The sequence below is a fragment of the Entelurus aequoreus genome, linkage group LG02, assembly GCF_033978785.1.
Source record: "Entelurus aequoreus isolate RoL-2023_Sb linkage group LG02, RoL_Eaeq_v1.1, whole genome shotgun sequence".
Taxonomy (NCBI): domain Eukaryota; kingdom Metazoa; phylum Chordata; class Actinopteri; order Syngnathiformes; family Syngnathidae; genus Entelurus; species Entelurus aequoreus.
In genome coordinates this window covers 70,507,884-70,535,004 of record NC_084732.1, presented here as the reverse complement: position 1 = coordinate 70,535,004, position 27,121 = coordinate 70,507,884, and the positions used below count along the sequence as shown (strand labels likewise).

General features: G+C 38.3%; 2 protein-coding genes across 4 annotated transcripts; one reads left to right on the top strand and one right to left on the bottom strand.

Moving 5' to 3' along the window:
• Positions 1 to 3,838: 3,838 nt before the first annotated feature.
• LOC133638726 (DNA-directed RNA polymerases I, II, and III subunit RPABC5) lies at positions 3,839 to 8,449 on the top strand. Of its 2 annotated transcripts, none has more exons than XM_062031618.1 (3): positions 3,839 to 3,986; positions 5,629 to 5,734; positions 8,196 to 8,449. In XM_062031618.1, the coding sequence occupies exons 2-3, from the start codon at positions 5,640 to 5,642 to the stop codon at positions 8,302 to 8,304; spliced, it is 204 nt and encodes a 67-aa protein (XP_061887602.1). In that variant the 5' UTR covers positions 3,839 to 3,986; positions 5,629 to 5,639; the 3' UTR covers positions 8,305 to 8,449. The 2 variants fall into 2 exon arrangements, with proteins under 2 accessions (XP_061887602.1, XP_061887611.1); XM_062031627.1 differs by having other exon boundaries at positions 3,841 to 3,980.
• LOC133638715 (cleavage and polyadenylation specificity factor subunit 7-like) lies at positions 8,430 to 27,080 on the bottom strand. Of its 2 annotated transcripts, none has more exons than XM_062031606.1 (9): positions 26,923 to 27,080; positions 26,492 to 26,575; positions 24,451 to 24,651; positions 16,242 to 16,345; positions 16,014 to 16,159; positions 13,721 to 14,042; positions 13,520 to 13,608; positions 11,315 to 11,459; positions 8,430 to 11,239 (listed from the first exon to the last, which is right to left on the bottom strand). In XM_062031606.1, exons 1-9 carry the CDS (start codon positions 26,938 to 26,940, stop codon positions 11,065 to 11,067), a joined length of 1,284 nt encoding a protein of 427 aa, XP_061887590.1. In that variant the 5' UTR covers positions 26,941 to 27,080; the 3' UTR covers positions 8,430 to 11,064. The 2 variants fall into 2 exon arrangements, with proteins under 2 accessions (XP_061887590.1, XP_061887581.1); XM_062031597.1 differs by having other exon boundaries at positions 8,430 to 11,242; positions 26,923 to 27,075.
• Between the last annotated feature and the right edge of the window lie 41 nt (positions 27,081 to 27,121).

Here is a 27,121-nt window from a genome sequence, read left to right as displayed (position 1 = left end):
TTAATAATGACTAATTAAGACCCAATATGTTACTCATTTGCATGTTAATAAGCAACTAATTAATGGTGAATATGTTCCCCATACTAAAGTGTTACCAAAATATTATCTCACGGAAATACATTTGACAATATTTGGCTTTCATGGCTCTCTCAGCCAAAAAGGTTCCCGACCCCTCCTATAACATAAGAAAATGTGGGAAAAGTGAAGTGCTGTGAATACTGGATACTGATGTCTGAGCCCAAATGATCAGGATTATCTTGGTGTCCCCACCTTCTACCTTCCTAGTCACGTCCGTTGTGTCCTTGGGCAAGACACTTCACCCTTTGCCTCTGATGGCTGCTGGTTAGCGCCTTGCATGGCAGCTCCCGCCATCAGTGTGTGAATGTGTGTGTGAATGGGTAAATGTGGAAATAGTGTCAAAGCACTTTGAGTACCTTGAAGGTAGAAAAGCGCTATACAAGTATAACCCATTTATCATTGTCTGTTTGCTATCCCCCCCCCCCAGTGAAGCAGTACAGAGCTGACCTTATAAAGACTCGTCCTGACCAGACCACACTTCAGTCCCAGAATCCATGGAAGCCAAGACCAAGCCCACAGCTCCGACGCCCAAAGGGCCGTCCAAAGCGGAGAAGAAGGAGCCAGCAGCCCCGCGCAAGGCTGAACCCGCCCCGGCAACGCCCGAACCGGAGATTCCACCTCCCCAGGATGGGGCGGCGGAAGACGCCTGCAGCACGGACTGTCTGGAGCACCTGAAGCCCTTCCTCATCGGCGGCGCCGTCGTTGCAGTGGGGGCCATTTTGTTGGGGGCCATCCTGCTGGCGAGGAGAAACTAAAAGTTTCGACGTAGGAGAATGGGACTGATGAGTTGGTTCACAGGTCGCCACGTTTGAAATAAGAGGCGGGGAGTCACTAAGCTTATTTATTTTTCGGCCTTTAGACGTGTATAGTCATTCTAACAATATGCATGAAATGAAATGTATCATTCCCTCTATAAAACAAAAAAAATGACACTGTAGTGCTCAGTATACAAACTTTCCAAAAGTAGCCTTTTTTAAAAATTTGCTTTATTGTTTGCAATATTGAGCAATGTTTCATTTTCCAAAGCGCTCCAGAAAAATTATCTAGATTACAGGTGTCAAATTCCACATAATTTTAAATGGTCCGCAAAAGCCTAGAAATAATATGCCATGTATATATATAATGTACTTATTTATTTATCTTTAAAAGCCACTCTCTGAGTTGCTGTCACCAGCACCTACATGTCACTAAGCTGAAGACTTGTGGATTGTCTTTCTCACTTCTCTCACTTTATCCTATACTTACGTATGCGTAGTTATATTGCCTGGTTGAGCCTTTTGATTAACACCTCACAGGGGTGGGGTCTGCCCCTCTATTAGAGAAGCACTGGTCTAAGGGATGAATCGATAAGCGATATCAACGATAACCACGGTATGTAAAACCCTTGTAATTCAAAATGATCGAAAAACCGTGATTGATAACCGCACCTTGATAAACTCTCAGACAGTTAGTATTTAAGCTTGCTCGCTTAAATACTAACATGAATACAAGAGACATTAACGTCTTTCCCTGTTAAGAAAACGACACACCCCCAATCTAAACTTTAATAAACAAACAGATTGCTCTTTGAGCAACGAAGATATTTAACTTGAACCTATCAGGGTGATGGATATTTACTCAGAGGAATACAAGACACAGGTGATTTTACAGCGTAGTTCAAGGACAGTTGAATAGAGTAGGACGCCACAGCGCCCGCCAGGACACTCAAGTGACAAAAACATGTAAATTAGATGGCTTTCTACCAGTGTGTCTAATTATTTTAGTTATCAAAAAAAAACTAGGTCAAAAAATGTCAGTGTGTCTATGAGTACTTTTTGAAGACATACAACAATACGACAATAACAATGATAACTGCAATAATTTTGGCCACAAAAACCAAGACCATTACATTCCTTTATTAGTCAATAAAACACTTTCTTTTCTTACTAAATGTGAATGTAAAAATATTTGATAGTAAAAAACGTGCTGCTCAGCCGCCAGGAATTTACCGTACAAAAACAGTGGTACCGCTTTTTCATTTACAGTAATGCACTGTAAAAACAACAACTGTAGATTTTACGGTTCAAACACAGGCAGTAATAATTAATTGCAAAGGGAATTGTGTAATAATATCATGAGGCGAATCCTAGTGCGTTTATATTTTATTAATTGTTTCAAGCGGCGATCTTAGGGCAGCCATAACTGCGATGTGGCCTTCAACGAAAACGAGTTTGACACCTCTGATCTAGATCTGATGCTATGTTCTTGAAAGAAATTGAGGAAACTGCTACGATATGATTGATATATGTTCAAGTGTGTATATGGCAGACTAGTGTTGCAAAGTTATTTCTTTATGTAGAATAACAAACAATGTTCTTGTCAAATGACACAACACCGTGTTCTGCATCGGTATGTTCACTTCTTATCGTAAATACTTAGCTTAGTGCAGTCATTAGAGGTCCGGTATCAATCAGGTTCATCGGCTGCCGTTGAACCTTGGCTTCATTTCACTGTGCTGTGCTCTCTGTGTATTCCATTGAAAAGCTTATTAATAACTAAGTATGGATATAGGAGCTTTCTTAAGTGCTAATGCAAAGGAAGTGGAGCTTAGAAATGTTCAGTCGATCAGTCATCATTTATGTCATCCACAAGCCCTGTTAAAAAAACACTTTTCTTTATTTTGTTAACAATTTGTAACCCCGATTGTCATCATTAATCTTGTTTGTGTGTGTTATTCAGTACATTCTACACCCCTATAGCTCATTCTAAGGATGCAATACCAAAAAGTAGAACTAACTTCACCTGACATTGTACAAATCAGTGTACAAAAAAAAAAAAAAAATATTCTTTTAATAACTTCAACAGCGTATAAATGCAATAATTCAGGTAGGATTCCTCAGTTGGCACATATAGTGTGCTGTAGCAAAGTATTAATAAATAATGATGTAACACTGCTGATGGTCATGTATGATGTTTAAAAAAGGCAATGACGGTGATGTTAGAAATGATAGCATTTGTGTGCTCATGGTGACTGTAATGATAATGATGGCTATGTGTGGATATATTTTTATATTTTTAAAAAACAATAGATTGTTTAGGCCTACGCCACTCTTCCCCTATAGTAGTGTATACAAAGAACGTGGTTGTGATGCAGCCTTAATTAAAAAAAGTGAACCAACCTCAAATTTGTATTGGATATTTCTGATAGTGAAAAAGGGTCACTTGACAGGTTTTTGTTTTAACAAATGAATTCATCATTAGGTAACAATAATTGAATGTATCGTAAAAAAATTAATATTTTATTCTGAAGGTCCAGGCCGGAAGTGTTTCCGGTCACGTGATGTGGTTAAACACACACAAATTCCCTGCCTTGAAGTCCGAATAGCTAATCATACCTCCTGACTTTTCTTGTCATTTATTTGGCGGAGAGCAACTGAACCGATGAGGGTGATAGTGAAAAAACGTCACTTGATAGGTTTTTGTTTTAACAAATGAATTCATCATTACGGTAACAATAATAGAATGTATCGTAAAAATAAAAAATATTTTAGTCTGAAGGTCCAGACCGGAAGTATGATGTAGTTAAACACACAAAGCTCCCTGCCTTGAAGTCCGAATAGCTAATCATACATCCTGACTTTTCTTGTAATTTATTTTGGCGGAGAGCAACTGAACCGGTGAGGGTGATAGTGAAAAAAGGTCACTTTACAGGTTTTTGTTTTAACAAATAAATTCATCATTAGGTAACAATAATTGAATGTATCGTAAAAAAAAAAAAAAAAAATATTCTGAAGGTCCAGGCCGGAAGTGTTTCCGGTCACGTGATGTGGTTAAAAACACAAGTTTCCTGCCGTGAAGTCCGAATTGCTAATCATACATCCTGACTTTTCTTGTCATTTATTTGGCGGAGAGCAACTGAACCGGTGAGGGTGAGTCGAGTAAAGGGTTATATTTTATTTAGACAGATGTTTAGGGGTATTTGATAAGAGATAACGCTAGCGTTCGTGCTAACAGCAGCGTGGGTTGTTGTTAGCTAAACACAAGGTAACCCATGTTAGCAACACGCTGTAAGACGGGGGTCGGCAACCCAAAATGTTGAAAGAGCCATATTGGAACAAAAATACAAAAAACTAATCTGTCTGGAGCCGCAAAAAATTAAAAGCCTTATATAAGTCTTAAAATGAAGTCAACACATGACGTAAGCGTCTATATTAGCTATATTAGCCTACTATCAAAATAACTGTGTCGCAGGCTGAAGCAAATGTTCGTTGACAGACATTTAATATTTATTCTACACATTTTTACAACATTAAGAAACCATTAGTAAATCAGAAGCTACTCAAGGTGAGAAAACTCTTGGAAATTACTGGCTTTCAATGGCCAAAGGTATACATGTGTGTGTCCAAGTTAAGGCTGCCTTCTTTTAATATAATTATTACAATCTTTGGCAATGGAGGTAATGTTTGCTGTGGTCTGGAACAACATGGCACACAAACAACTATCAGAAATGCAGCAAATATGATAATAATGTGTCATGAGACATGCAAAAGTTAATTATATACAAAGAGGATAAAAGTAAAGGATATTACTGTAGTATTGTACATGGTAATTGTTATATATATATGATATAAACATAATATCAGTATATATGCTATACTTTACATATATTTAAATATTACGTATATATGTTATTTTATATTGCTTTTAGTCTAATTTATACCTGCATTGTCTTTTCCATCAATTGTAACTGAGCTACTGTGTGGAACAATTTCCCTTGTGGATCATTAAAGTTTGTCTATGTCTATATTAAATGAGCTCAAATATACCTACAAATGAGGCATGGTGATGCAATATGTACATACAGCTAGCCTAAATAGCATGTTAGCATTGATTAGCTTGCAGTCGTGCACTGACCAAATATGCCTGATTAGCAGTCCGAGTCAATAACATCAACAAAGCGCACCTTTGTGCATTCACACACGGCATGAAACTTTTGGTGGACAAAATGAGACAAACGAGTGGAAGATTTTACATGTAAACTGTTGCGTCACAGTCCACACTATGGCGAGTTCAAGAACCGGCGAAATTAGGACAAAACAATGTTCACCAAATACTCTCATCAGTGAAGCATAAACACAAACATATTAAACAGTGGGGTTTCTAACAATTGGGAAGATTTGTGTCATGTTTGTCCTCAAACAAATAACATACTAAAACAAAAAAATATGTTTCCCCATCTCTTTCCATTTTCAATCCTTTTTTAATAATGCCCCAGGGAGCCACTAGGGTGGCACTAAAGAGCCGCATGCAGGTTGTTAACATAAAATTGTACTGCATTGCAAATTATAGATGCCATCAATTTTCTACCGCTTGTCCCTTTTGGAGTCGCGGGGGGTGCTGGAGCCTATCTCAGCTGCATTCGGGCGGAAGGCAGGGTACACCCTGGACAATATAATACAATACATGACTGACTGGCTGTTAATTCAATAATTATTTGTGCATGTGAAGTGTCTCCTGTCCACTTTTTAATTACCGTATGTATTGAGTTGGGGGAGGTGTGCTTGTTTTCAGGGATCTTAAAAATGATCATCCCAGTCCGGTGCTTCACCTGTGGAAAGATCGTGGGTAACAAGTGGGAGATGTACCTTGGTCTGCTCCAGGCTGAGTACACAGAAGGGTAAGACATTACGACATTTTGAAATGTTCCATAATGTGTAATACGTTTGTATTAAGTAGTAGTAAGTGCCAAGTAATTCTTGCTCGAATAAAATGCCCATTTTGACTGTAAGGACAGGACACATTAAAAAATGTTTCACTTTATTTTAAAATGTTCTTTATTTTTTTATCAATTAAGAATAGTTACAAATGAGTATTGCGATTCATTCGAAAATATAGTTTTTACACCTTCAGTCAAGGCCAAAATTATTGGCACATCTGCGTTTATTTATTTAGTTTGCATTGAAACACATAACCCCACCCCCAAAAAAGCCTATATTATTTTACACAGAACTCCAAAAATGGACTGGACAAAATGATTGCCACCTTTTCAAAATTGTAAGAAATAGTTGTATTCTAAGCATGTGATGCTCCTTTAATTTGTAATTATACTCACCTGTAGCAAGTAACAGGTGCTGGCAATATATAAATCACTCTTGCAGCCAGTTAAAAATGGAAAAAAGTTGACTTAACCTTTGTGTTGTGTGTACCACAATGAGCATGGAGAAATGAAAGAAGAGCAAAAAACTCTCAGAAGATTTGAGAACCAAGATTGTGGAAAAGCATGGACAATCTCAAGGCTACAAGTCCATCTCCAGAGATCTAAATGTTCCAATGTCATCAAGAAGTTTAAAGCCCATGGGACTGTAGCTAACCTCCCTGGACGGAAGAGAAAAATGTATGAAAGACTGCAACGAAGGATTGTTAGAATTGTGGATAAAGAACCTCAATCCAATTCCAAACAAATTCAAGCTGACCTGCAGACACCGGCGGGTACAACAGTGTCAGCTCGCACTATCCGTCGCCATCTCAATGAAAAGGGATGCTATGGTAGGAGACCCAGGAGGACCCTGCTGCTGACACACAGACAAAAAAGCAAGACTGGAGTTTTCAAAAACGTACCCGAGGAAGCCAACATCCTTCTGGGAGAACGTCTTGTGGACAGATGAGACTAAAGTGGAGCTTTTTGGTAAAGCACATCATCACACTGTTTACAGAAAACAAAATGAGGCCTTCAAAGTAATGAACACCATCCCTACAGTCAAACATGGTGGAGGTTCACTGATGTTTTGGGGTTGCTTTGCTGCTTCTGGTACCTGATGCCTTGACTGTGTGCATGGCATCATGAAATCTGAGGACTACCAAATAATTTTGAGGCATGTGTCAGAAAGCTGGGTCTCCGTCAGAGGTCATGGGTCTTCCAGCAGGACAACGACCCAAAGCATACTTCAAAAAGCACACAAAATGGCTTAAGACAAAGCGCTGGAGAGTTCTGAAGTGGCCATCAATGAGTCCAGATCTAAATCCTATAGAATATCTGTGGAGATATCTAAAAACAGCAGTTGGGAGAAGGCACCCTTCAAATCTGAGAGACCTGAAGCAGTTTGCAAAAGAAGAGTGGTCCAAAATTCTAGTAGCAAGGTGTAAGAAACTCGTTGGTTACAGGAAGCCATTGATTTCAGTTTTTTTCCCCCAAAGGGTGTGTTACCAAATATTAAGTTGAGGGTGCCAATAATTTTGTCCAGTCCATTTTTGGAGTTAACGTATGTACAATATCAGATTTGTCTTTTTTGTGTGTTGTTTCAATGCAAACAAAATAAACATATGAACATCAAAGCATTTGTAATTTTAACAATTTTCTGGGAGAAGTGGTGCATTATCTGACAGAAATGCAGGGGTGCCAATATTTTTGGCCATGACTGTATCTGTTACAGATATTTTGCTTTCAAAAAAGCTTGTTAAAATGAAAATAAATCATCTGACTGACTTATGATTTCAAAGTAAGTTATCCACCAAATAGTACACCTTAAAAATGACAAAGGATTTTACTGTAACAAATCTGGTACCGTTTTTTTAATTTACAGTAATGCATTGTACAACCCACCACCATAGTTTTTCCGGTAAAAACTGTCAGCTCAGTTGCTCTAAATTTACTGTAAACTGGTACTATTTTTTCATTTACAGTAATACACCGTAAAAACAACCGTAGATTTTATGGTAAAATTCTGGCAACAGAGCGGTCTGTTTTTCATTGCATAATTTGCAGATCTTTACAGTGTATGTGAACATAGGCAATTATTTAATAACTGTTAATATTCATACTGTATACTATTCACTGTTAAGACAGCCCTCCCGTTATGGCCCTCAATGAAGATGAGTTTGACACTTCTGGCCTAGTCTATAATTTGACTCCAACACTTGTGAAATGCATTTAAAAATAGTACTCACCTGGTTGCTGTGAAATGAACGAAATTTAGTGTTTTTAAGAATTTCTTGTAAACATTGTGCAATTCTGATCAAATTAACTTTGCGATACTTGTTTTATTTATATAAGGACGCTAGTATTGTTCGTCGGCTGCTTCGTTAACATTATGTTGCTCTCAGCGATTGTAAACTTTTTTTTTTCTTTCCCACCCATTTAGTGATGCTCTAGATGCCCTGGGCTTGAAGAGATACTGCTGTCGAAGGATGCTCCTCTCTCATGTGGATCTTATTGAGAAGTTGTTGAATTATGCTCCCCTGGAAAAGTAATTAAAAACTGCTTTCTTTATGTATGTTTGGCGCTTGGACATGTCTTATTTTTATTTTGATGTCAAATGACAAGAATGTTGCTTTAACTACAGTATACACATTGAAATATTGTTTTTCTGAATAAAGATGGTAAATTTCACATTTATTTCTGTGTAAGTCAGTTGTATATCAAAGTCAATTACATTTTCTTTTGTGGAAAAGTATCATTCAAAATTATGAGTTTTCGGTAAAACTTCGGGTTGCCAAACCAAAAAGAATTTAAAACTGAGAAATAAAAATAAAACATGGGTACATTTTAGGGATGTTTTATATTACAAAAGAATGATGAACATGACATGTTATATACATTTGCAGGTCTCTGCACATGCAAGGATTCTAATCATACTTGGCAACACATGTTTTTCCAGGAAACTTCCATATTTTTTGACCTGCCGTCCTCCCATTTGTGCACGTTTTACTTCCACAAAAAAAAAACTTGGGCATTGTTGGAGCGGCCGGCACAAACGTCAGTGCGGTGTAGTCTGCAGGGTGCGTTTCAGTATTTTCAAATGCAAATATTGGCAGGTATGATTGGAATCTGAATTAACCTACACACAACATATCCTGTGAAGAGTTGACAAACAATTACAGACTCAACATTTTTAAGTCTATTTACAAGTTTGTGCAGAAACTAAAAAGAAAACTCCCCTGAACACTTCAACAGCAGTGTCTAGAGGGGGAAAGTATATTTTCTAAAAACATTTAGGAACATATTACAGAAAAAAAATAAAGTATTCAGACGTCACTCAATTTTTTCACATTAATTGTGCACTACCTTTGAACTGGATTTAACTCCATGCAAAGTGTAAACATGATAAAACAGCTGGCTGAGTTCAATTTTAAGTCATTGCAAAGATTGCCAAAAAAGTAAAATACATCTTTTGTTTTATTAGGTCTAGTTATTTGGTTTTAAAGGGTAAAAAAAAAAATCATGCTTACAGCTTTGTTTAAATATGCAACATAAATGTGACCAAAATTGAAGTAGTCCGATTACTTTGTGAAAGCACGATACATAAGTGTTCTCAAAACTAATCATTGGTGGCATTTTATACATTTAAATAATTTCAAGGAACCTTTATGACGTACACTACTCACAAATAGTTAGGGATATTGAATACAGGATGAATCTAAAAAGCACTATAACCTTTACAGGTAAAGTATGAATTTTCTAAGCCCAAATGTTTCACTACTATATTTTTTTACACAACTTGCTGTTCTCTAACAAGGAGCTGAACGGTAATAAGAGGTGTGTGAGACATGTATGGATCAATACATTTATTACAGAAAGGCACCTCCAGTCTCAGTGTATGCTGATGACACTAAGCTTTTAAAGTTCCGAACACTACTTTTTGAATTTGATACATTTTTATAAATTACAGTTAAACGATTATTCGAAGCAACAGAAAATAAATCAAAGTTTTTTTTCCTAATCAAACTAAACAATAATAGCCATAACTGTATCCTGTGTTAATGTATATAAAAAAAATAAATATTGATCCATGATCTTTTGGACAAACAATACAACGTCAAACTGTTTTTTCCCTACAGGCCAGTCCATGGTGTAATTTTTGATGACCAACTTCCAGTTCTGGTGTCAAAATATATAAAAAAAAAGTTTTTGGTCAATTTTTCAGTTTTATGTCGATATAAATATTTAATAAATAAAAATGTCAAATTACAAATTTTTACATCTTGTTATTGCTCTTCGGCACTGGAATAGAAAAACGTGTTTCACCCCCAAATTAATACTTTTTCTTTCCCAAAATAAAATTTAAATAGTCGTCCCTTGTTTATGGCTGTTAATTGGATCCGAACATGGCCGTGATAAATTAATTTCCGCGAAGTTTGTATAATTTACCAATTTACCAAAATGTTTTAATAGTAGAGTATAAAAAACTGTTTGACTTTCAAGATCCATTTTTCAACATCAAAGCCCTCCAGACATGAATTAATGCCCTTTAGTTACCTTTATACTCTTTTAAGCCAATATAGTAATGCTGCCTGAGGCTGAGCCAATCAGTAGCCACAATACTAGACAATGCACTCTGGTAGATGTGCTCTCCTCTCGTGGCCAATACTACTACTGTATTGATATTTTTTTGTATATTTAGCCATTTTTAGGCTTTAAAAGACTTAATTTAGGAACAAGAAATTGTACAATAGGCTTTAAAAATTTAAATATGTAGTGAAGACAATATTTGAGACTAGGGATGACTGTAATCCAATGTTTTTTGGTTTTTCAATTCCCAATCATGAAATAAAATTCCAAAGCAAAAAACCTACACTGATCATTGATCCATTCAAGGATCAGACACCTTGTAGGGATTTTGCCATCCTTGTTAGAGATCAGCGAGTTTTAAAACTAATACTAAAACTTTGAACAGTTGGACATTCCAAATTAATTACATACATTGTAGCTTCATCCTGAAATTCCAGATTAATATCCCTCACTTTTTAAGAGTAGTGTCGATTAAAAACAAATGCCCTTGTTCTAGTGTTAGTTACCGAATCATGAGTAGACCCCAGAAAGTAGGCGTATCAGTTTGTCAATACGTTCTGCAATCAACATGGTCTTAAAAAGAAGAAAGAAGTGAAAGGCTATTGTGAGAGAAATGCTAACAGACAGCATCATCAGGGAGTCTCCTCTGGGTTGGATGTGACGTTTTATGTGTTGCGATGTCAAAGTGGACCACGAAGCTGTGACGATACAATCTTACCGAGTCAGCGGTAGCGGTCTCTCTGATCCCTGTGCCTGTCCCGCAAGCGCTCCCTTTCCCTCTCTCGACTCCGGGAACGTTCCCTGTGCCTCCGGGATGTTCCGGCTCCTTCCCAACTAGGCAACTCCTCTCTGTGGCGCTCCCGATCTCTGACCCGGGTGTCTGAATGACTGCTACTCCTGCTGGAAATCAATCAGGGATTATTAGACTGTGTGTGATTCATGTCATGTGATTGTGTTGGGGCGCTGAAAAACCTGTGGCCAGAGTCTCCCTGGATGGACACCAGGCAGTCTTTGAGGGAGGTGACCAGGGCTTGGCAGCGCTTATCTCCGTATATTCTGGACTGCTTAATGATGGCGATGGCCGTTAACAGCGTTTCCATGGCTACCCGCAGGTCTCCTGCATTAGACAATGTCGGCAATGAACACATGCAGCAAACAGCTGAAATATGCAGCTCACACATATTGAGGTAGAAAAAAACCCTTATAAAATAGTTTTCCATCAGTCAGTCATGTCACAACCTACTTTTATTTAGGTCAATGTATTTTTTCTGAAATATGCTTTAATGCTTCAACAGTACATTAAAAAATGGAAAACATGCACCAAAAAGCTTTTTGATTTGTATGAAATTTTGTGACATTTAAATAAATCATGAAATGTATTTGTAATGATAAAGTAACACAGTGGATCAAGGAATGTGTGGTTTGAAACATTCAGGAAGTATCCACAGTGTTGTCGACAATGCCTTCCATCCTTCGCCCTCCCTTCCGGTGCACACCAAGAAGATTAACCAACAAGGTAAAGTGTTTTTTAAATTTTTTTATTCCTAATCATTGCACTGACCAGCTAACAAAGTTAATGAGTTTTGTGATTTCAAACCGTGAGTGCACCACAGGACTAGAGTGTGTGCGCATTGGCAGGGCAGCTGCATATTGGGACGCCGTGGCGAAGTTGGTAGAGTGGCTGTGCCAGCAATCGGAGTGTTGCTGGTTACTGGGGTTCAATCCCCACCTTCTACCTTCCTAGTCACGTCCGTTGTGTCCTTGGGCAAGACACTTCACCCTTTGCCTCTGATGGCTGCTGGTTAGCGCCTTGCATGGCAGCTCCCGCCATCAGTGTGTGAATGTGTGTGTGAATGGGTGAATGTGGAAATACTGTCAAAGCGCTTTGAGTACCTTGAAGGTAGAAAAGCGCTATACAAGTATAACCCATTTATCATTTATCATTATATGAGGACAGTCTAGCTCGTTGTTCTGATTTTGTAATTAAATAGAAAGTTGATCCATGACCCACTTATGTTTCTTTAATATACAGGACTGTAAAGGACTTTATATTGTGTTTAAAGTGTACAAAAAAACATATATAAGTCGCACTAGAGTATAAGTCGCATTTTTGGGGGAAATTTATTTGATAAAATCCAACACCAATAATAGACATTTGAAAGGCAATTTTCAAACACCCATTTGTGAATTCGTTCCTCGAGCTGTGGCCACCTAGCTTTTAGCCCGCGATTAGCTTTTTTAGTTTTCTTCATTTCAGTAAGAGTAGCATCCGCTTTTCGCCAGTCCCTTACAAGTTTCTCGCTTACTCCAAACTTTCTTTCTGCTGCTCGATTGCAGTTTTCTGCTGCATATTTCATTACTTCCAGCTTGTAACCTGCAGTATATGATTTCCTTTTCGGTGCCATTTTTGTTCAGCCCTTCTCAGTTTTTATAAGTTACCGCCAATGTTGAAATGATCAATTTTCATAGGTACGGAAGCAGGAGCAGGTAGTATCTTTTTTTTCACAATGCACTTCTGCCATGACCCGCCCCCGGCACATTTTTATTGGTTGACGTGTGTGTGTGACGATTGCTGATATACGCCTAGTCTCTTACGTGAATGAGATAATTATTATTATTTGATATTTTACGGTAATGTGTTAATAATTTCACACATAAATCGCTCCAGAGTATAAATCGCACCCCAAACTATGAAAAAAAACTGCGATTTATAATCCGAAAAATACGGTAATCTGTTATTGGGGGGAATTGAGGGGATTACTATGATGTGTTCAAGAGTCTTTTAAGAGTTTTTAGAGTCGGTTAATTGACTTATTGAATATCGATCCAGGTCTAAATACAGCCGTACTCTAAATTATTCAATGTGAGATGGGTCGGGCTATTTAAATAGTTTTTATTTTGTTGTTTTTTTGTAAACTCCTGCAAATTTTACAAATGTATCAAAAACAATGCGGATTGATCCATTTTCATTAATCTGAACAAAAATGTGAACACAATCTATAAGCAGAGAAGAATGACTCAAAATCCATGAAACATCTGTTGCAACGCATTCCGGGCAGTTTATCCAAGTATTGTTAGCGTTGTGCTTGCACACATGGGCATTTGATGCGTTAATGACAGACTGAAGAATATGAGAGTAATTTCCAGCATAACATAAATATGATGAGGTGTACTTACCGGTTGTTGCGCCGGTCACGGCCTTGGTAATGGCGCTGCTAGCCACAGCCCTATTTCTGTTCAACAGCTCCTCATAATCCCTGTCTCCCCTTTGTCAGCAAAATACAAAGATATTTTTACAACAGCGACAAATTAATCAAACAAATAATTTTTGTGTCTTGGACAACTTTATCAAAGGTGTGAAATTGATCGCATTCTCACTTTTGCATATTGTAAGAAAGCCTGCTGTGTCTTTCTGGTGGTGGTGAGATGTAGGCTGGATTGATATGCAGACTTGGAGACGGCTGTCTCGGAGCGTTGAAAAGTTGAGGAGGAAACAAAGGAGGGGGGTAGATGTTGGGGGGCACAGGTGGGAAGGGAGGTGGTGGATGGGCGAGTAAAGGGCTGGAATGTGAGGGAAATATGTTGCCGAGGGGATGCGGCGGGAAGTGAGGGGGTATACTGCGAGGAGGGTGGTTGTTCCGGGGTAATGGCGTACTCTCCAGCGAATCACAGTCCCTGGAATTACTGCGCATTGGGAAGCCTATGAAAAGCACTTAAGTCACGTGGATGTACAGTATATCATTCACTACGTTTACACTGCAGGTCAATAGTCAGCTGGAAAATATTTTTTCCAGCTGACTATTTAGACTGCAAGCAAAATGTGATCTTTATCAGATTCCACTATGAACATGTACAGGCCCCAAAGTGGCCTCGACATCACTTGTATGCACAGTTTGATAAAGTGAGAAAACAAAGGAAGTTGACCAGATTCCGTAAATGAACAAGAAAGTCGCTACTCCTTAATAAAATAAGTCACCACACCTTAAAAATTTGTGTTTTCTTCACGTAAAAATAAATACAAGTACCGTAATATAATGTATGAATGGATGTATATAATGTAATATATTTGGGAGAGTTTGAATCTTTTTATAGCTGTTAAGTAGAGGCAACACATCAGCGTGAATCCATGTTAGCTTTATTCTTCAACTCACTTACGTAAACAACTTACGCAATATATGTAACCTATAAGCAAATACGCCACAACGTCAACTCCAGTTCTTCAACAATCGCTATTTCTTTGGAATCAAAATATAGGTCTTAAAAATATTCAGCCACCGAAAAAGGACTTTGCTCATCGAAACCGGATGTTGTTATGTAGTATCCACATCCGCTGGCAGGGTGCGTCCTTCCCCGTGCACACAAATGACGAAGCTCAAAGAGATGCAACGATATCAAAATCTCACGGTACGATAATACCATGGTATTAAGGCCACGGTATGATATTATCGTGGCATATGTCCAAAAAAATAAAAGAGACTTAAAAATGTTAAGTGTGTAAAATGAATTGGCAGAAATGTTTAAGATAAACACACTTACTGTAAGTTAACCATAAACATAATGCTAAAATTATCTAATCTTATTAATACAAATATGATTTTTTTAAGCACAAAGAATTGTGTCGGGACGTCCACCGTTTCAAGCAAATAAAAAAAAAAAGACTTACAGCTGCATTTCTTTAAAGTGACAATGTAAACATCCAGTGTACAACACTTATGTTCATTTCATTGTCTTTCAACTTTTACTTTCTGACAGGCAGTATACTTGACAGGGGACATGTTTATACAAGCCTGGAAAATGCTGTCTCTCAGAAAAATTAATTACAAATTTAACTTTTAATGTTGTAAATAACACAAACTGATGTTTTGGTTCGCTGGCTTCAAATATATTTTTTGTATGACAGTTGATGAGAAAACATGGATGGATGAATTGAGGATTTATCAAGTAGTTTTTCAGTTTCCTCATATTTTCCGCATTGAGCATTTTTTTGGTGATTACCTCCGTACGGTACGATATGACTGTCTGGCTGTGTGTCGCCTTGGAAACGCTCGAGACGAAACTATTGCTTTGCAAAACGCAGAGTTTCTTATCTCAGCTAAAGAGCTTATGTTTTCGCCAGGGTTTGTTTTTCTGTTTGTTAGCAACATAACTCAAATAGTTATACATAGATTTTGATGACAGTTTTCAGGGAATGTCCAAAAAACCCCCAAATAATTCCTCTCATCGACGACAAACACTTGGGCGCTGCGCAAAGGATATTGGGAGATGTAGTTTATTTCCAGACCTGGCCAAAGCGCCAGAAAAAAACACTACACACCAAATTTTGTTTGATACCGCCAGGCATCACAGTAATATTGCAAAGACTTTGAAACTGAAATACTGTGGTATCTACAATACCGTTACACTCCTGGTAGTTTGCCCAAAGATGACACAAAAGTCGTATTCAGGTCGCGTTGCCGTTTAGACTGAAGTCACATTTGAAAAGATCAGATTCAGACTACCTCTTGATGTGGCCTGAATCTGTTGCGAAAAAAAAATCTGATTTGAAGCACTTTGGTGCATTTAGACTGGCAAAAAAAATCAGATCTGTGTCATTTGAGGGGTAAAAAAATCAGATTTGGTGGTCAGTGTAAAAAGGGTCATTGTTAGTGTGAGAAAATGGTGGCACTCTTACGTTTGTTTGCAACATACTCGAACACAGTTAAGTTTTGCTGAGTGGCAAGGCGGCAGTCAATTTTTTCCCCATCCATCGTACATTGTGGTATTTTATCCAACAATATTTTTGCGGACCTTCCTGAAGTCACCACCAACTTTGCATAGCTATAAAAGAGGGGATGAAAAGAAACATACATATTTGAGGTCATGAAAGTGAACTAAGTGTGAACATCTACTTGTTACATACCCTCTTGATTGGCCATTTGCTTTGTTCTCTGCAAATTTGATCTCCTCGATATCCCTTACGTCTAACCTTTGGGCCACAGACAAGACGTCTTCGTCAGATGTCCACTAAATGGTACAAAAAGATGGGGAAATGGGAAAGAGAAGAGCATAAGTACTGTTTACCTTTATTGATTTGTTTGTATAAACAGTATTAGAAGTCAAAGGTTAATAAGCTCCAAACCTGCCCATGGGAAAACAAACTGTAAAGTAAAGGACAGTGGTATTTGGACAATAGCAATGCCATTCCACTGAATCTGTGCCATTTGGAAAAGAAGAATTTGATGCAACTTTAGTTTTTTCCCGCCATTTTATTGCAACAAACGCCTAAAGAAAAAAATAAACAAATAGGCCAGCAAACTCCTTGGGCAGAAGGACTGACCATTTTGGTCACAATACCGGGATCTGTTGAAGGACACGTTAGATGACATCAAAGTAGTATTTATTTATCTATTTAAAGTTAAAGTACCACTGATAGTCACACACACACACACACACACACACACACACACACACACACACACACACACACACACACACACACACACACTACAGTGTTTCCCCCAGAAAATTTGTTAGTTAAGGTGGTGTCTCTCCGGCGGTGTAACTCGAACTGTCGCCATCACGTCTCCACCTCGTCGCTGCCACCACAGCCTGGGGGGCAATAGACTACAGACTGTGGTGACATAGGTCGGCTTTGTCGCGTGAAATAGCCTACAATTTTTGGTTGTGTTTTCCGCTCCATTTGCTGAATGGCGATATACGATATATATATATCGATATTTTTTCTGTAAAGTAAAAACAAAACAGTCCTAGTCACCTGAGATACTAAGTATGTCATTATTATGACTTAGTAAGTCAAGATAATGACTTACTAAGTCAAATTAATGACTTACTGTAAGTAAGCGTTTGCAAAAAGCTTTTGAAAAAAAAGAGTTAAAAGTGGGGCCACATGCTGAGACATACAGTATGTTCAACTCATCATGCTTAATTTATTACAGCATTTGGGAAGCCTGTAGCTGATTTTTATTATGTAAAGGTTATATTTTTATCAACATGTGATGGCAGGGACCCTGCCATTCAAAACTAGGCTGCTCCATTACTAATGATTAATGTAACTATAGCTGAAAAAATAGTACAATAGCAATAGGAGAGACTATTCATCCCTGAACACCATGGAGTTCATGTAGGCTGTATGATACAGTTACATTATTATATCAACTATCAGAGAAAGCTTCAGGAAACTCTTCATTTAACATATCGTTTTTTGCTGCTTCAACACAGCTCAATCAACACAGAAAAAGGTCAAGTGAAATAATTTAGTTGTTAACTGTAGGTCAATAATGCTTGTCTTTCTCTCAGACAGACAGGGCTTTGCTGTCCGTAACACACGCACGCACACACACACAGAGCTAACGTTATGCTAAAAGCTAATTAGCCTTCACCTCAAGGACTGCGAGCGAGCTGAGCTGCCGCTTATATTTCTAGAACGTCAACGGGCTCATAGTGATGTTACTCGTAGTTGACTGGGAGGTGTTTATTATACCGTATTTCCTTGAATAGCCGCAGGGGCGCTAATTAATTTAAAACCTCGTCTCACTCCTGCGCTTACCAAAAGCATGCGGGATGGGCAAGGATGCACTAATTATTTTAAAACTTCTTCTCACTCCGGCGCTTACCTTATCATGAAAAGCACATTTAATAAAAAAAACGTTAATATGGTCTTACCTTTAAGTTATAAATGATGTCCATGTGCAGCTGCTTCTGATCAAAGGCAGTCTTCCTTATCTTTCTTCAGTTTTAAAAGTCCTTTAATTTATATATATTCCTTTAATTATTACCTCCTGCTTCGATTGAAAGTCCAGTTTAGAAAACTGTTTTATTTTAGATATTATCCTCCATGGTAAAAGTGCAAGCAAACGATCGCGGCTCACGTATGCTGCTTGTTGTCTTCTTCTGCAGCACCGGTCTTCTGCAGTACTGGTAGTCGCAAGAAGGATCACTAGCGCCCTCTACCACCAGGAGGCGGGAGTCATTTAATGACTCATATTTGACCCGGCGGAAGTGCCAAGCATGCGCTAATTATTTTGCGAAACGAGTTTGACCCGGCTGTAATTCTAGGCAGGCGAACACTATATTCCCGGCGGCAATTCAAGGAAATACGGTAATTTGGGGAGAGTCCGCTGCCTTACCTGCTGAACACCTATCTGCTCACTCCACCGCAGGAGCACTGACTCCATGCGCTCTGAATACGCACTACTGATTGGCTGTTACATGCGCTCTGAACACGCACTGCTGATTGGCTGTTACATGCGCTCTGAATACGCACTGCTGATTGGCTGTTACATGCGCTCTGAATACACACTGCTGATTGGCTGTTACCGCTCTGCGTGTAACCAATCAGATGGTTCTGTGGGTGGGACAAAGCTGGGTGCTGCAGAGACGTACAGACAGAGGCAGAACTAAGCTGAGCAACTTGTTACGACTTTAGTTTAGGTGGTGGCTCTTTGTTGTTAAGGCAGCCGCCTTAACAACAAAGCGCTGCGGGAAACCCTGCACTAGGTGTGGTGAAATTACCCTCTGCATTTGACCCATCCCCTTGTTCAACCCACTGGGAGGTGAGGGGAGCAGTGAGCAGCAGCAGTGGCCGCGCTCTGGAATCATTTTGGTGATTTAACCACCTATTCCAACTCTTGATGCCGAGTGCCAAGCAGGGAGGTAATGGATCCCATTTTTATAGTCTTTGGTATGACTCGGCCGGGGTTTGAACTCACGACCTACCGATCTCAGGGCGGACACTCTAACCACAAGGCCACTGAGCAGGCTATTTAATAATTAAAAATATTCAGCCCGCTAAACATTCTGAGGACTATCAACCAGAATGGGTTATAAACAAATATACACAATATTCCAGCCTGCCAGACAATTTTTCTCAACTGATGTACTAGGCTTTATTTAGGTTGAACTATCACAGATTACCTTACAAAACATATTTTCAAACAAAGCATGATGATAATGTAGCACATCTTTCATTTTAGTTGGACTAGTTGGACCAGATGTGATAAGTAGCGCTTTTATTTTGACAAGCGGGGTCTTGACACGTTTTGATAACAATAAAAATATGACAATTAAAAAAGTGCCTCTTGACTTCCTGCCTACCGTCTTTATTTCCTTCTTAGCTTGTATCCCATCTTACTAAACCAGTTACAGTAAGAATCTATATTTTTTGTTATCATTGCACTAATCTATAATCCAAACATACAAGTGAAACTTTGCCTTTCCGAATGCAAGCATTGCAGCAGGCATTTGCTCCAGTGATGATGGCTCACGGCGATCCTGGATGAAAATGGGTCTTGTTTAGGGAGAACGACTTGCTGTGGCTTTGGACATGGGCTTTCTATAATGTACTTTTTCTTTTTCCATTTCTGCTTACCATTCCCCCCCCGCTTGTGGCTCAACAGTAACTGAACGCAGATACATTTTCCCACACTATGGAATGGACTGAGGGTCAGACAGGATGCACACGCGTTTATTGTGCAGTAAAAAAATGTGCGCCAGTAAAGGAAATGATAGTTAACGCAATACTATCACGTTAACTTTGACAGCCCTAGTACAAACCCCGTTTCCATATGAGTTGGGAAATTGTGTTAGATGTAAATATAAACGGAATACAATGATTTGCAAATCCTTTTCAACCCATATTCAATTGAATGCACTACAAAGACAAGATATCTGATGTTCAAACTCATAAACTTAATTTTTTTTGTGCAAATAATAATTAACTTAGAATTTCATGGCTGCAACACATGCCAAAGTAGTTGGGAAAGGGCATGTTCACCACTGTGTTACATGGCCTTTCCTTTTAACAACACTCAGTAAACGTTTGGGAACTAGGAGACACATTTTTTAAGCTTCTCAGGTGGAATTCTTTCCCATTCTTGCTTGATGTACAGCTTAAGTTGTTCAACAGTCCGGGGGTCTCCGTTGTGGTATTTTAGGCTTCATAATGCGCCACACATTTTCAATGGGAGACAGGTCTGGACTACAGGCAGGCCAGTCTAGTACCCGCACTCTTTTACTATGAAGCCACGTTGATGTAACACGTGGCTTGGCATTGTCTTGCTGAAATAAGCAGGGGCGTCCATGGTAACGTTGCTTGGATGGCAACATATGTTGCTCCAAAACCTGTATGTACCTTTCAGCATTAATGGTGCCTTCACAGATGTGTAAGTTACCCATGTCTTGGGCACTAATACACCCCCATACCATCACAGATGCTGGCTTTTCAACTTTGCGCCTATAACAATCCGGATGGTTCTTTTCCTCTTTGGTCCGGAGGACACGACGTCCACAGTTTCCAAAAACAATTTGAAATGTGGACTCGTCAGACCACAGAACACTTTTCCACTTTCTATCAGTCTATCTTAGATGAGCTCAGGCCCAGCAAAGCCGACGGCAATTCTGGGTGTAGTTGATAAACGGTTTTCGCCTTGCATAGGAGAGTTTTAACTTGCACTTACAGATGTAGCGACCAACTGTAGTTACTGACAGTGGGTTTCTGAAGTGTTCCTGAGCCCATGTGGTGATATCCTTTACACACTGATATCGCTTGTTGATGCAGTACAGCCTGCGGGATCGAAGGTCACGGGCTTAGCTGCTTACGTGCAGTGATTTCTCCAGATTCTGTGAACCCTTTGATGATATTACGGACCGTAGATGGTGAAATCCCTAAATTCCTTGCAATAGCTGGTTGAGAAAGGTTTTTCTTAAAACTGTTCAACAATTAGCTCACGCATTTGTTGACAAAGTGGTGACCCTCGCCCCATCCTTGTTTGTGAATGACTGAGCATTTTTTGGAATCTACTTTTATACCCAATCATGGCACCCGCCTGTTCCCAATTTGCCTGTTCACCTGTGGGATGTTCCAAATAAGTGTTTGATGAGCATTCCTCAACTTTATCAGTATTTATTGCCACCTTTCCCAACTTCTTTGTCACGTGTTGCTGGCATCAAATTCTAAAGTTAATGATTATTTGCAAAAAAAAAAAAGAAGTTTATCAGTTAGAACATAAATATGTTGCCTTTGTAGCATATTCAACTGAATATGGGTTGAAAATGATTTGCAAATCATTGTATTCCGTTTATATTTACATCTAACACAATTTCCCAACTCATATGGAAACGGGGTTTGTATTTACCTTATTTTTGTGGACTTTTTATATCTGCACTGCAACCACATTATTTCCCCATTGTGGGATGAATAAAGATTGCTGTGTGTCACTTCTGAAGAAGTTTAGTCTTTAGTCAAAATAACCCAATATTAGTGTATTTTGTCATTAAATATACATGTTTATACAAGGACACGCAAGCGTTTAATGAGTCAGGGCGCACGTAAAATTAGTTTGAGAATTTTGGCACTGTCTTGACGCTATATATATTTTCCCCCTAATCGCAATAGTTTTGCCAGAGGCACATTTTATGTGTTAACCATACTTAAACCCGAGCAACCCATTTATGAAGCATGAAAATGTGTTGGTATTCAGGTATTGCCCCCGTAAACAGTATGAATATTTGGAATTTGATATGAAAAATAGACGGCTTTTATCCTGGACTTCATGATCAGGGGCCGTACTTATCAAGCTTCTTAGAATTACTCCTAAGAAGTCTGCTAAGAGTTGACTTAAGAGTAAATAAATTATTCGCTGAAAGCTGCACTTAAAAGTTAGTTATCAAGCGTCTTACTCACACTTTCAGCGAAGTGTAGGACTGAATCTTAAGTGTCACACTCAGAGCTGAATTACGACATTACTATGTGCCGTAAACGGAATTTTAGGTGACGTCATTTCTGTGTCCATAGAAATGACCAATCACGGAAGGGAATCCGTTGTCTAAGAATAAAGAAATATCTTGGAAATATTTAAGTGGACAATGGGAGTGTATATTTTGACAATAAACTACAAAATAATACAAAACAAACTAGTCCCCACCGGCACTCACGCTACCGCTCCCTCTCTTCTCTCGCCCACACACTCACTGACGTCACTCACCTCACGGCCACACACATACGCTACTCTCATAAACTTTTCTTTCCAATTCATTAATTAGGCAACTAATTTGAAACTGGTGTGGGTGGCTCTATATATACTAGCCCACTGCAGCCACATGCAGAAATCAACAAGGAATCGAAAAGTATTAAATCTGTGACAAAAATAATACCCGCTCTGTCTAAACGATACCGTTTGATCAGCTGCTCGTCATCAAACAAATCCAGGACATCGTTCCGCTCCCTGAACGTTAGCGCACGTCTCTCTCGCCTCAGTGCCATCCCCTGCTGGCAACTCCTAACCACTTAAGACACCTCTGAAGGTCTCTTAAATATCATGGAGACTAGGAGTGATTCTTAGACTTAAGAACGTTGATAAAAAGCTTTTATTCTTAAGTTTGAGAGTAGGACTAAATTTCGCAAATTCTCAGGACTTAAGTGTAAAATGGCACTTTAAGAAGCTTGATAAGTACGGCCCCTGATCAGTAAAACTTTGGGGTCATTCCACTGAATTTTGGTTGTTTTAGACTTAGACTTAGACAAACTTTAATGATCCACAAGGGAAATTGTTCAACACAGTAGCTCAGTTACAATGATGGAAAGTGTAAGGATGGAAAGGACAATGCAGTATAAATAGACTAAATATAGCGATATAAAATATAACATATATACGTCTTAAATTAAACTTAATTTCTGTATTTTCTCAACTCTAATATCGATAATACAAATATTGAACTACTCAACATGTGTATTAGGGAATCTCGAGCCACTATTTAATTTTTGCTCAAGGTTCCTTAAAAGATAACCTATTCGAGTAACAGAACTGAAAGCAACAGGATTGAGTTTATGGCATAGAATTAGCAAATAAATTATAACCACATGGTGTTATGCTTAAAGCATGTTAACAGGTGAAAACCCAGGCACGCGTGAACATAAGTCAGATAAACTAATTTTTTAATTAAAGAAAATTAAGTATAGTTGGGATAACAAGTTATATAAATATGCAAAAAAAAATAAATAAATTCAGAAGGATTTAAATTATTATATTTCATGGTAAAGTCTAATTTTAGGAAGCATGGCTAGGCAACAAATGCTATTTTCCCCCAAAGTTCAAAGCAGTTTATATTAATGTTTTAAATTTAATTTACTAATAAATATGTCATGAGATCACTGTGCAGGACACTTGGCTTAATGAAACGTTGTTTTACATTTAATTTTGTCATGCATTTCTACATTTCATTTCTATGGGACGCAAATGCCACTGATTCAGTGTAATGGCCCTTTTACAACGGAATGTGAAAAGACATAATTATTAATAAATCAATATACCATGTACATTGTTATACACTAATTATCTTCAACTATAAAATTCTAAAATACCCATTTGTACATACTCCAACTGAATTCTAGGTACAATTTTTATTACAAATTGGTCTCCTGAGTAGGGATGGTTACATTTCATATTTGAATCAATACAGTACCTGAAAATCGACACCGGTACTCATCTGTACCAATTTACGGTACTTCTGTATGTATTCACGTGTAAATTAATTTGTTTATTATAATCTACATGTTGTAATTTTATATTTACAATGGTAATGATAATTGTGCTGTTTCGTCGTTATATCTTGATTTCTTACTGTTCTAAGTCTCATTTGCAAGTATTTTGTAGTACACTTTCCATGCTGTTGCAATTTCAATATGTTAGATGTGTTGCCTACTCAGGGTGTAGCCTTTTCCATGAAGCTGAATCTAGTCTTTTGCTGCGCCTTAAAAAGTGTTTGTACTGTAAGTATTGTACACACCAGCTGTTTAACTGTAACAGGCACCTTAGCTGTAGTTTCCATGACCAAATTTGGAGGTGTTGAAATCGCCAGGTTTTAGTGTCATCTATCAGGCATACTTTCTTTGTTGTCACAGAAAATTTATTTTATGTGAATCAACACCCGGTTGCAGCTTCGGAATTAGGTCGGTGCCGATAAAAGTACCAAATTCGGTACACATACCTACTCTTGAGACCGAAATCAACAATTTGCGCTTTTATTTACAGTACATCACATTCCTTATAGTATTGTGGCTACCGTGAAAATGCATCCGCTTGTGTTAATGTACATCGTGATGTGTAACTCACCCAGGAAAAAGGTCCTACGTATAAAGGGAATTTTTGCGGCTCGTTTGGCTCCTTTAAGCCCGTCTTGACATTATCTCCGTCATTCTCCGCTGTTGTTGGCGTTTTCCTTCCAGCATCTGCATTTGATGTCATGTCCTCATCCTTATCAACTGAATCCGGAAGCACGGCCTCATCAAACAGATCATCAATTCTGTCAAAATCCTGCAATGGAATTCGGGAGAAAAAAGACATTTGTGTCATCTTGTGTTTATGTGCAGTATAAATTACTAGGGTCCACATTTTCTTAAGACTTATAGTGGATCAAATAATTCCAATGCTTTCTTTTTGCATGAAGAAAAATATTCCATATAAACATTTGCACTACGTTTACTTCCAGATGTGTACTGCTCTGGTAATGGGTACATTCGCACCCACCTGCACAAATGTCCTTCAAAATGTAACAATCAAAATAAATATGACTTTTTTTTTTGTTTACTAGGGCATGCATATATATTATGCATTAGTTTGACAATTAAAATCAACGATAATAAAAAGGAGATGCTCGGAAATAGCATAAAAATGCCCCAAAAACTTGGAAAAACGCGATTCACAGCGTTACTTTTTGGTGTAACCATCATGAGCGTTCTGTTCAGGTATATTTCTTTTATATTTTGATAAATCATCATATTTATGTTTTACTAAATTTAAATAGGTATTGATCAATCTTTAAGCTGTGTGTATCATCTTATTTAGAATTGTAGTTGACACTTTTACAACCTTGTGTTGCGCTCATGATGGCATAATCAAACTAGATTTCATTTAATGATCTTATTTTTAATATTTATTACCTTTTTTACATTTTGTATATTTAAATATTAATTTATAAACATTGAATACATTTCAAATATCAATAAAATGCAATTGCCTTCATCTTATAGGGTAATGTTTAGTTACACCAAGTCATGAGCGTAACACTAAGCTTCATCACTTTGACTTGTAATATCTCTAATTCTGGTGGTGTTTTATGCTTTTTGGAACATGTACTATACATAAAATACAACAAAGTCCCATATAAAATTATGTTTCTAGCAATACTTACATTTTGCCTTTGAAAGTAACACTCCACTGTCCATTAGTGGAGCTGTACACATAAATATGATAATTTATCAAAATATAAAAGAAATATACCTGAACAGAACGCTCATGATGGTTACACCAAAAAGTAACACTATGAATCGTGTTTTTCCAAGTTTTGGGGCATTTTTATGCTATTTCCAAGCATCTCCTTTTTATTAGGGACCGAGTTCCTTTGGGACAGAGGACCCTATTGTATTTCTAGCGTTTTATTATTATACCGCCGCCTCTTTGAGCTGTAATTTGACCCCCTTAACATGCTTCAAAACTCACCAAATTGGACACACACATCAGGACTGGCGAAAATTGCGATCTAATCAAAAAACCAAACCCCAAAACTCAAAATTGCGCTCTAGCGCCCCCTAGGAAGAAAACACAGACACAACTGCCTCTAACTCCCAGTAGGAATGTCGTAGAGACATGAAACAAAAACCTCTATGTAGGTTTCACTTAAACCCATATTTCATACACTGACAACCCCCAGCAAAAATCAACAGGAAGTTTGCAATTCCCCCTTCAAAACAAAAGTTGAGTAAAAACAGTCACCTTTTTTCAAACATGATCTACTCTGAGCGCGTTTGTCGTGTCGGCTTCAAATTAGCACAGGAGAGCGATTGAACCCTTCTGATTAAAAGTTGATGAAAGACATTTATCATTTACTGCTCCGGTTTGGATTGTATGAGCCCTCAAAGTCGGTCCCGTCCATCGCTGCTTGCAGCTTTAATTATCGTTGATTTTAAATGGTCAAACTTATGCATATTTTATATGCATGCCCTAGTAAACTAAAAAAATGTCATATTTATTTTTGATTGTTACATTTTGAAGTACATTTGTGCGGGTGGGTGCGAATGTACCCATTACCAGAGCTGTACACAGATAGAAACAAAAAACGTTTGGTTAATGTACTTGCAGCAAAAGCTAGTATTACCTCGTCGTTCGGATTGGCGTCAGAGTGGAGAACGATGGCACCCCTTCTGGATGTACTCGGCCCGGCTGCAGCCATCCCCGGGGCCTGTGATCATTCAACGGACGATGTTGCTAATGCACTTTCTTGGTTAAATGTTATTGAGAAGCGGTTGAAGTTAGACTTGCACATTCACTCGCGGCGCATCGGGGAACGATAAACAATGCTAGCTCACGATTTAAATTGTAGCACATTTGCTAACGGTAGCTAACGTTACACTGGAATTAATGGAGAAACGGCGGTGAATTGACATAGATAGGCGTTATAATTAGTATAAGCCTAACACGACCGAACGACAAATTGAGAAAAAGCAGCTCAATGAAAACAAGCACGTGTTATTTACAATTCTGCAGTTTCGCTTTTATGGTCCGCTGATGCTATTGTTGCTAACCTACCTGACTGGTCACGTGCATCTGCGAAATGTGACCGGCTCGCAACAAAATAACCACTCGTTTATTTTCCCATGAGCCTCATGGGTCAAACATGGTGGAAAGGGTTACTAGTAAACATACCATATACGTTAGTATTAAAATGTATCTGATTAAAAACGAGCTGGCTTAGTAACAACTTTTCTACATGTACATATGGCGGTGT

Excerpts from the sequence above, each read along its gene's own strand:
- LOC133638715 (XM_062031597.1), bottom strand. Across the intron at positions 24,652-26,491 it reads ACGCCAATCCGAACGACGAG|GATTTTGACAGAATTGATGA; the intron begins GTAATACTAGCT and ends ATTCCATTGCAG. Across the intron at positions 11,460-13,519 it reads CGTGACCGGCGCAACAACCG|GAGACCTGCGGGTAGCCATG; the intron begins GTAAGTACACCT and ends TGTCTAATGCAG.
- LOC133638726 (XM_062031618.1), top strand. The coding sequence starts at position 5,640 with ATGATCATCCCAGTCCGGTGCTTCACCTGTGGAAAGATCGTGGGTAAC. Across the intron at positions 5,735-8,195 it reads CAGGCTGAGTACACAGAAGG|TGATGCTCTAGATGCCCTGG; the intron begins GTAAGACATTAC and ends CCACCCATTTAG.